This window comes from Penaeus vannamei, chromosome 18 (assembly GCF_042767895.1).
Source record: "Penaeus vannamei isolate JL-2024 chromosome 18, ASM4276789v1, whole genome shotgun sequence".
Taxonomy (NCBI): Eukaryota; Metazoa; Arthropoda; class Malacostraca; order Decapoda; family Penaeidae; genus Penaeus; species Penaeus vannamei.
In genome coordinates, this window is record NC_091566.1 from 3,178,050 (window position 1) to 3,188,049 (window position 10,000).

The 10,000-nt window shown below is 30.1% G+C and overlaps 1 protein-coding gene and 1 long non-coding RNA gene across 2 annotated transcripts in view; one reads left to right on the top strand and one right to left on the bottom strand.

Annotated features, from left to right (window-relative positions):
• LOC113828883 (N-acetylated-alpha-linked acidic dipeptidase 2-like) overlaps positions 1–7,476 on the top strand; it is a 28,512-nt gene extending 21,036 nt beyond the window's left edge. The window contains exons 13-16 of the mRNA XM_070132721.1: positions 5,412–5,557; positions 6,454–6,535; positions 6,721–6,813; positions 7,229–7,476. Coding sequence (XP_069988822.1) covers positions 5,412–5,557; positions 6,454–6,535; positions 6,721–6,813; positions 7,229–7,403 — 496 coding nt within the window. The 3' untranslated portion in view covers positions 7,404–7,476. The remainder of the gene's footprint in view (positions 1–5,411; positions 5,558–6,453; positions 6,536–6,720; positions 6,814–7,228) is intronic.
• Positions 7,477–7,990: 514 nt separating this feature from the next.
• On the bottom strand, positions 7,991–8,557 carry LOC138864720 (uncharacterized). Its single transcript, XR_011399222.1, has 2 exons — positions 8,477–8,557; positions 7,991–8,156 (listed from the first exon to the last, which is right to left on the bottom strand). It is a non-coding gene; the product is annotated as an uncharacterized lncRNA (long non-coding RNA).
• Between the last annotated feature and the right edge of the window lie 1,443 nt (positions 8,558–10,000).

The following is a 10,000-nucleotide window of genomic DNA, read 5'->3' on the forward strand; positions in this document are numbered from 1 at the left end:
TTATTATTATTATTATTATTATTGTTATTGTTATTATTATTATTATTATTATTATTATTATTATTACTATTATTATTATTATTATTATTATTATTATTTTATTATCATTATTATTATCAGTATTATTATTATTATCATTATTATCATCCTTATTATTATCATTGTTTTGGTTGATATTACTTCCAGCAAGGAGGTTATGTTTTAGGTAGGGTTGGTTAATAACTATTATTATCACCTTGGCGGAGGTATGCGCTCTCTGAATACTTCTAGTTATGATTATCATTATTATCATCGTTATTATTTTTTCTGATACCAATTATCATTATTGTTATCATCATCATCATTATCATTGTCTTCATTATTATTTTTGTTATTGCTTCCGCGAAGGAGTTTATGTTTTTGGTAACGTTGGTTAGTTAATTGGAGAACTCAAAAAAAAAAAAAAAAAAAAAAAAAAAAAAAAAAAAAAAAAGATTTTTATGATTTTTTTTTTTACCATAGGTGCGTCTTAACCCAACATAGCTGCCATTGGATTTTAATGTTTTTTTCTGGATTAAGATCCGGATCCAGGAATTCTTTAAAGAATTCAATAGTATTGCGAGATAGTGAAGCGATGACGTCATCAGTGTACTTGAGAAAGAGACGATTTTAATAAAATTCTTCAAGTGTGAATATCATTATGCATCAGTGACTCTGTTGCCTTGGCAGAGGTATGCGCTCTCTGAATGCTTATAGTTATTATTATTATTATTATTATTATTATTATTATTATTATTATTATTATTATTATTACCATTATGTTTTTTATTATCATTGTCATTAGGATTATCATTATCTTAATCATTGATATTATTATCATTATCTTATAAGTATTGTTATGATTTTGATCATTAGCATTATTATGATTATCATTGTGATCATCATCATTACTATCCTCCTCCTTCTCATCATCATAATGATAATAATAATAATTCTGATGAAAATGAAGATGGTAATGGCAAATAATAATGATATGAACAATGATAGTAGTAGAAATAACAATGATAATGATAACAATAATGATAATGATTATGATAATAATAATAACAAGGATAATTATGATTACAGTGGTACTTATCATCATCATCATTATACGTATTATTATTACTATTATCACTATTATAATAGCTATCACTATCATTATCATGGCTTTAATTGATATACTTGTTAATGTCATTATTATTTCAATTGTTGTACTATTATTGCCGTTGTTGCTTATAATAAGAATAAGGATGATAATGATAGTCACCCTGGAAATCATCATTATTATAACGATAATGTACTATCGTCTCTCCGCTATTTCTCTATCTATCTTTTTCTTTCTTCTTTCATTTCGTTTACACTATTATTATCCGGTATTCCTTGAATCTATCTTCCGGCCTCAGCTGAAATAGGCCTATTGACTGTGATTTCAAACGAAGTCGATTTGCTTGATGTTTAAATAGGCCTATTGGCTGTGATTTCAAAGGAAGTCGATCTACATGATCAGTTTAAATAGGCCTATTGACTGTGATTTCAAACGAAGTCAATCTGCATGATCAGTTTAAATAGGCCTATTGACTGTGATTTCAAACGAAGTCGATCTGCATGATCAGTTTAAATAGGCCTATTGACTGTGATTTCAAACGGTCGCTTAGCATGATCAGTTTAAATAGGCCTATTGACTGTGATTTCAAATGAAGTCGATTTGCATGATCAGTTTAAATAGGCCTATTGACTCTGATTTCAAACGAAGTCGATCTGCATGATGTTTAAATAGGCCTATTGACCTATTGACTGTGATTTCAAATGAAGTCAATTTGCATGATCAGTTTAAATAGGCCTATTGACTCTGATTTCAAACGAAGTCGATTTGCTTGATGTTTAAATAGGCCTATTGACTGTTATTTCAAACGGTCGATTTTCATGATCAGTTTAGATAGGCCTATTGGCTGTGATTTCAAACGGTCGATCTGCATGATCTGTTTAAATAGGCCTATTGACTGTGATTTTAAACGAAGGCGATTTGCATGATCAATTTAAATAGGCCTATTGACTCTGATTTCAAATGAAGTCAATTTGCATGATCGGTTTAAATAGGCCTATTGACTGTGATTTCAAACGAAGTCAATCTACATGATCAGTTTAAATAGGCCTATTGACTGTGATTTCAAACGAAGTCGATCTGCATGATCAGTTTAAATAGGCCTATTGGATGTGATTTCAAAGGAAGTTGATCTGCATAATCAGTTTAAATAGGCCTATTGGCTGTGATTTCAAACGGTCGATTTGCATCAGTTTAAATAGGCCTATTGACTGTGATTTCAAATGAAGTCGATTTGCATAATCAGTTTAAATAGGCCTATTGACTGTGATTTCAAACGAAGTCGATTTCCACGAATAATGATAAAAATAATGACGTTAAAAGTGTAGAACAACAATGAGAAAAATGATAACTGTACATCAAGTAATCAAAGACTATATACAGGCTTATCTAACGAGAAAAAGACAAGAAAATAAAGATAAAAATAATAAATAAAAGTTCACAGAAATAATATTCTCCGAAAAATGATCTCGTGTAATATTCGCTTTATTTTATTTTCCTCGAGTGTTTAAATGTTTTTTTTGTCACTTATTTTGATTATTATTTTTTTTTAATTTGTAAAGACTTTCATTCTAGATTACTATAAAAGTTTTATGATAGTTTTTTTTTTATGTTTAATGGTCAATTATCTTGATGATGGTAGTAATTATAATGAGAAAGATAGTGTTGATAATGATGGTGATGATGGTGAAATGATAATGATAGGTGATGATGATGAAAATTATAAAAATTAGAAACAGGATCTGTTGAAATTCCACTAAATTGGAGAAGAGAGGTGTATCTCCCTTCTTCTCTCTCCTCACTCCTCCTTCTTTCTCTACCTATCTCCCCTCTTTACTCCTAAATCTTCCCTAAATTCCTTTCTTCTCCCACCTTAAGTCCTACATTTATTCTCTCTCCCTTCCCTCTTCTTCCTCTCCCTTCCCTCCCTCCTTCGCTCCCTAATCCCTCCCTTCTCTCTCTCTCTCTCCCCAACCCCTCTTTCTCCCCTCTTTTTACCCCTCACTTCTTACCTCACTTCTTTATCTCTCCTTTCGGATTATCGTGGAAATGATAGATCAGCTGATGGTCTCAGTGCAGGGTACTTTCCTCGAATAATGATAATAAGGATTATTAGGATAGTAATAATGGTAGTAGTAATAATAATGATAATGGTGTGTGTGTGTGTGTGTGTGTGTGTGTGTGTGTGTGTGTGTGTGTGTGTGTGTGTGTGTGTGTGTGTGTGTGTGTGTGTGTGTGTGTGTGTGTGTGTGTGTGTGTGTGTGTGTGTGTGTGTGTGTGTGTGCGCGCGTGCGTGTATGCGTGTGCATATGTGCATTTATAATATCAGTTTTACATTAACATGAAACAACTTCAACTCCTCAGTCACATGCAATATAATTTCAGGCATGATATTGTACAAGCATAGCAAGCAGTCAGACAAACAAGAGAAACACAAGCATGTAGATGATAGCAATATTTATTTTGATATTGATAACGACAATAATAATAACGACAATAATAATAGTGATAATAATTATAATAATAAAGGATAATGATAATGACAGTATAATGGGAATGATAATGATCAGTATAATGATAATGATAATGATGATAAATGGAATAATGATAATGATAATGATGATAAATGGAATAATGATAATGATAATGATGATAAATGGAATAATGATAATAAATGATAATGATAATGATGATAAATAAGCCAATGCAATCACTCCCTCTGTGAGAAACGTAAGACAGCAATAATGGTAAAAAGATACTGATACTGATAATAATAATAATACTGATGGTATTAGTAATACTGAAAAAAATAATGAAGATAATGTAAGTAATGGTAATGATAAAGATGGTGATGATAATAATAATAATGATAATGATGATAATGATAATGATGATGGTCATGCTGATAATGAAAACAACAACATTCTCAATGATAATGCTGATAATAATGATAATAGTAATGATCATAATAACGAGGACTATAATAATAATAATGATGATTATGATAATAATAATAATAATAATAATAATAATAATAATAATAATAATAATAATAATAACGACAATAATAATGATAATAATGACTAATAAAAATTATAGTAGTAATGATATAAATAATAATAATAATAATATTAACAGAAGTGATGATGATAATCATGTTGATGAAGCAAATATGTGACTAAAATATTATCATGATACTTTATGAGTGAATTTAATTAGAATTCGGCAAATGATTGAGGACTTAGTAAAATGGTTTATAGTTCATGAAAGAAAATTCTTTTTTTTGGGAACTAGAATGATAAAAGAAGAAGAAAAAAAAGAAAAAGAAAAAGAAAAGAAAAGAAAAGAAAAGAAAAGAAAAGAAAAGAAAAGAAAAGAAAAGAAAAGAAAAGAAAAGAAAAGAAAAGAAAAGAAAAGAAAAGAAAAGAAAAGAAAAGAAAAGAAAAGAAAAGAAAAGAAAAGAAAAGAAAAGAAAAGAAAAAGAAAAAGAAAAGAAGAAGAAGAAGAAGAAGAAGAAGAAGAAGAAGAAGAAGAAAAAGAAGAAAAAGAAGAAAAAGAAGTAAAAGAAGTAAAAGAAGAAAAAGAACAAAAGAAGAAAAAGAACAAAAGAAGAAGAAGAAGAAGAAGAAGAAGAATAAGAAAAAGAAAAAGAAAAAGAAAAAGAAAAAGAAGAGAAGAAGAAAAAGAAAAGGGAGAAAAAGAATAAGAATAAGTAAAAGAAAAAGAAAAAGACAAAGAAAAAGACAAAGAAAAAGGAGGAAAAGAAAAGAAGGAGAAGAAAAAGAAGAAAAAGAAGAAAAAGAAAGGGAAAAAAAAAGAAAAGAAGAAGAACAAGAAGAAGGAAAAGAAAAAGAAAAACAAAAAGAAAAAGAGAAAAGAAAAGAAAAGAAAAGAAAAGAAAAGAACAAGAACAAGAACAAGAACAAGAACAAGAACGAAAACGAAAACGAAAACGAAAACGAAAACGAAAACGAAAACGAAAACGAAAACGAAAACGAAAACGAAAACGAAAACGAACAACAAGAACAAGAACAAGAACAAGAACAAGAACAAGAACAAGAAAAAGGCAGCAAACGCTTCTATCTTGAGTTTAACGCGCAGGTGGAGCGGTCTGCTCTTACCCATGAACACATCACCTTTATTACTGCTATTACTTTGATTCCAATTAACACCATCTTAATCACTAATCATCATCATGAACTTATTTCACACATTCACCCTTCCCATCGGAATAACTCCATGTCCTTAACCCCTTCAATATACCTCTATCTCCCCCTTCCTCCTCCAGAATGTGGGGTTTGCTCGCCCTTGAGTTCTCGACGAGGCCTGTTCTCCCGTTCTCCCTCAAGCAGTTCAGCGACTTCGCCAAGGAGGAGTTCAAGATCTTCAAGAACAAGTTTGGAGCGAAGTTATTGCTCCTCGGCGTAAGCACAGGTAAATGAGGTGGCGTTTTGGTTTTACTGATATTCCTGTGGTTTATTTTTCTAAATCATTCTTTTATTGGTTTTATTTTATCTTATTTATTCTATCTTGTTTATTTATCTATTTATCATTATTACTATTATCATTATCATTATCATTATCATTATCATTATTATTATTACTATAATTATTATTATTATTATTATTATCATTGCTTTTTTCATTTTTTATTCTAGTTATTTATTTATTTATTTATTTATTTTTTACAAATAATCGCAACCTGACACATGTACAATAGAAGGGAAAGACTAAACCATGACATTTCGGCGAGTATTTTCATCCTTTTCGGGAAGAGGAACCGAAAGGGGTCCCAAAGGCCTTGGGATTTTTAGAAGGGTTGTCTATTCTTATAAATTAAGGTGCCATTTAAAGCCTCCGTATCTAATTAGGCTTTCTTTTATTTTCTTTTATCAGTGAGCTTAATAACGGTGATTACTGTGATGCTCATCGGAATAGCACACTTTTGATTTATTATAATCATCGTCTATGTAGTGTGAAGACATTTATTAAGGCGATATCAAGACGAATATTCTTATAAATACATATAAACTAATATGATATAATTATCGTCTATGTATATACCTGTGTAGGCTTATTCATTAAGACAATATCAAGACAATATTCTATTTTCATAAGTACATATATACTAATATGAGATAATCATCGTCTATGTATACAGTTATGAAGACATATTAATTAAGACAATATTCTATACTTATAGATAGCTATATATATAATGATGATATGATTATATGGAATTTACAAGAAATTTCTCTTTTGATATCTAATGATTATCTTGACAGGGAAAATAACGAAATGATTTCTTGTAAAATTCCCCCCCCCCCCAGCTAATTTGGATGCGGCCATTAAGAGTCTTGGCAAAAACATCGACGACTTCTTGGAGAGACTCGACGCAGCCGACTGGAATAAGTAAGTCGCAGGAATCAAGATGTTTATATCTATCAGGTAAAAAAAAATAGAAAAAAAAATTAGTCTTTTTCACGATATGCGAGATATATCCTTGTGGAAGTGACGTCGGCTCTTGCTGCAGCGATGTAGACCAAGGTTAAAGGTCAACGGGAGAGGCTGACCTGGTTTTTCTCTCTCTCTCGCAGCGACCTCGTCCTCCGAACTTACAACGATGCCATGATGCTGATGGAGCGGGCTTTCCTCTCGCCGTTCGGGCTTCCAGATCGACCTCTCCTCAAGTGCGTTCGGGTGCCTTCGAGTCTTGCTGTTACTTCATCATGTCTGATTTTGTCCCATATATCTAATTCGGCAGAGCAATTTTATCGATCTAATTCTATGTTACTTCATTACGTCTGATTTTGTCCCATATATCTAATTTGGCAGAGCAGTTTTATCAATCAATCTAATTCTCTGTGTCAAGTTTGGTCATTATCAAAACAGAAAACAAAGTCAACAACAACAACAATCAGTAAAATTCCATATCAAATTCTCCTTATCAAAAAAAAAAAAAAAAAAAAAAAAAAAAAAAAGTCAGAAAGAAGAGGTACAATTGATCAGTTATCACCACAATGTCCATCACTGATCATACGCACCTATTTCCTCCATTAACCAAAAAAAAAAAAAAAAAAAAATCCTTCTTTTTTCCCCCCAAAGCCACGTCTTACTAGCCCCGAGCACCTTGAACGGCTACGTGTGGGACGTCTTCCCTGGCCTGAGGGACTTACTACGGACTACCAACGTCTCAGCGACCGACGTGAAGGAACACATGGCCGCTGTCACTCACCATTTCAACATGTCAGCCTCAGCTCTGTCGTTTCGCTTTTGGTAGATCTTCGTTTTGCAGTCGACGTTGTATGTCGTTTTTTTTTTTTTTTTTTTTTCTATAAAGCTGTATATAAGGAGTGTTTTGTCTGATTTTATTTCATGTGAGATTAGTCAAAACCTCATAAATATTTTTAAAAAGAAAATAAAAAAAAATGATACACAGCTGTATATAAGGAGTGTTTTGTCTGATTTTATTTTATGGGAAATTAATCAAAACCTCGTAAATATTTTTAAAAGGAAAAGAAAAAAAAGAAAAGAAAAACAAAATGATACACAGCTGTATATAAGGAGTGTTTTGTCTGATTTTATTTTATGTGAAATTAATCAAAACCTTATAAATATTTTTAAAAAGAAAAGAAAAAAAAATGATACACAGCTGTATATAAGGAGTGTTTTGTCTGATTTTATTTTATGGGAAATTAATCAAAACCTCGTAAATATTTTTAAAATGAAAAGAAAAAAAAAAAAAAGAAAAGAAAAGAAAAAAAAATGATAAACAGCTGTATATAAGGAGTGTTTTGTCTGATTTTGCTTCATGTGAAATTAATCAAAACCTCATCAATATTTTTAAAAAGAAAAGAAAAAAATTGATACACAGCTGTATATAAGGAGTGTTTTATCTGATTTTATTTTATGGGAAATTAATCAAAACCTCATAAATATTTTTAAAAAGAAAAGAAAAGAAAAAAAAAATGATACACAGCTGTATATAAGGAGTGTTTTGTCTGATTTTATTTTATGGGAAATTAATCAAAACCTCATAAATATTTTGAAAGAGAAAAGAAAAAAAAAAAAGAAAAAAAAATTATACACAGCTGTATATAAGGAGTATTTTGTCTGATTTTATTTTATGTGGGATTAATCAAAACCTTATAAATATTTTTAAAAAGAAAAGAAAAAAAAATTATACACAGCTGTATATAAGGAGTGTTTTGTCTGATTTTATTTTATGTGAAATTAATCAAAACCTTATAGATATTTTTTAAAAGCAAAGAAAAAAAAATGATACACAGCGAGGTTTTATAAAGCTGAAGGAGTGTTTTGTTTGATTTGATTTCATGTGAAATTAATCAAAACCTCATAAATATACAATATTTAAAAAGAAAAGAAAAGAAAAAATAATGATATACAGCGAGGTTTGGTAAAATTCACGACATTATAGTAATTGTAAATGTAAAATACATGGAGAAATAAATGTTTAAAGAAACGGTTTTCATAAGTGCGTCTTTTAAATCTACTGATATAAAAATATGAATTAATAATTGTATTCATATATCCATCCCTTTGCCCTTGTAGATATATTCAGACACGATTTTATATGATTATTTTTTTTCTAAAATATATAGAAAATACATCTACAGTTGGATTTGCATTTTTTTTGTTTATATCATAATTCCATTTGCTAGAGATGAGTTCCTGGTAATGTGACCTTTGATGATAATATAACAATCTCATATAATTCAAGGCACGATTAATTGCAAATAAGTGTCAGGTTAGTTGCACAGTGATTGAATAATATGTACATAATATAATGTCGGAATTGTGGAATTTCCAGGGTGAGCTTTGCATCACATATAGTACAATATTAATAATATCAAACTTAGTACTAGGGATAGCACTGATTAAGAGTTACTATACACTGTATATCATATTAATACATCATGAAATTATATATTTTTTTTCTTAGGAGTCCAGCTGATACTTTTAGAACCATATTATAGTTGAACGAGCAAAATTAACATCAAAACTTGTGTTTCTGAATTTTAAGTCCTAAGATGGCTGGCAATAGACGATGTGAAAGTAAAACATCCTTCAGGTTTATATATATATATATATATATATATATATATATATATATATATATATATATATATATATATATATATATATATTTTTTTTTTTTTTAAGACTTACTTCAGAGGCGACATTCTGATGCCGGATTAACGAACGCGTCTACGAGGTTGTAAGAGGTTCACTCTCTCGTTTCTCGCTACGAGCGTATTTTCCAAACACTTCCGAGGTCGTAAACACATCTCCGTACGAGAGACATTTACGGGAGCCCCAAAACCACTCGTAACTTTCATCGTAGCGGTTCTCCTCAGCTCGTATCAGCCTCGTAAATACCTTCAGGAGTGTGTAATTGTGACTTTGCTTTGTGGAAATCAATTAATGTGCAACAACATATTTTAGGAGGCACAATAACGTAAACAACAATACAACTCATGTGAATAACGATTGGCCTTTGCCAATGCATGGAGGCCGCGGAAACATTTGATGTAAGCCTAATGTAAAGCAATCAAGAAGTTTAATTTATCTTGAATTAAAGGAGCACTAACACATCTTCAAATACGAAATTTAAATGAAAATGTCTAACTTCTATCAGTATGGTTACTGCTCTTTATAACAACAAATTATAATGAATATTCAATAACAAAAGTCAGCAATACACAAGCATAACTCTTAAGACCCTAATATAAAATCATTATGTTAGCAGTGGATCAACTTCCATATAAATAATAAATAAAAAATAATGTTTTACTTGATTATATCAAATTTATATAATAAGATCTTGCTTTTGAGTGGTTGTTGAAAAAGAACTTT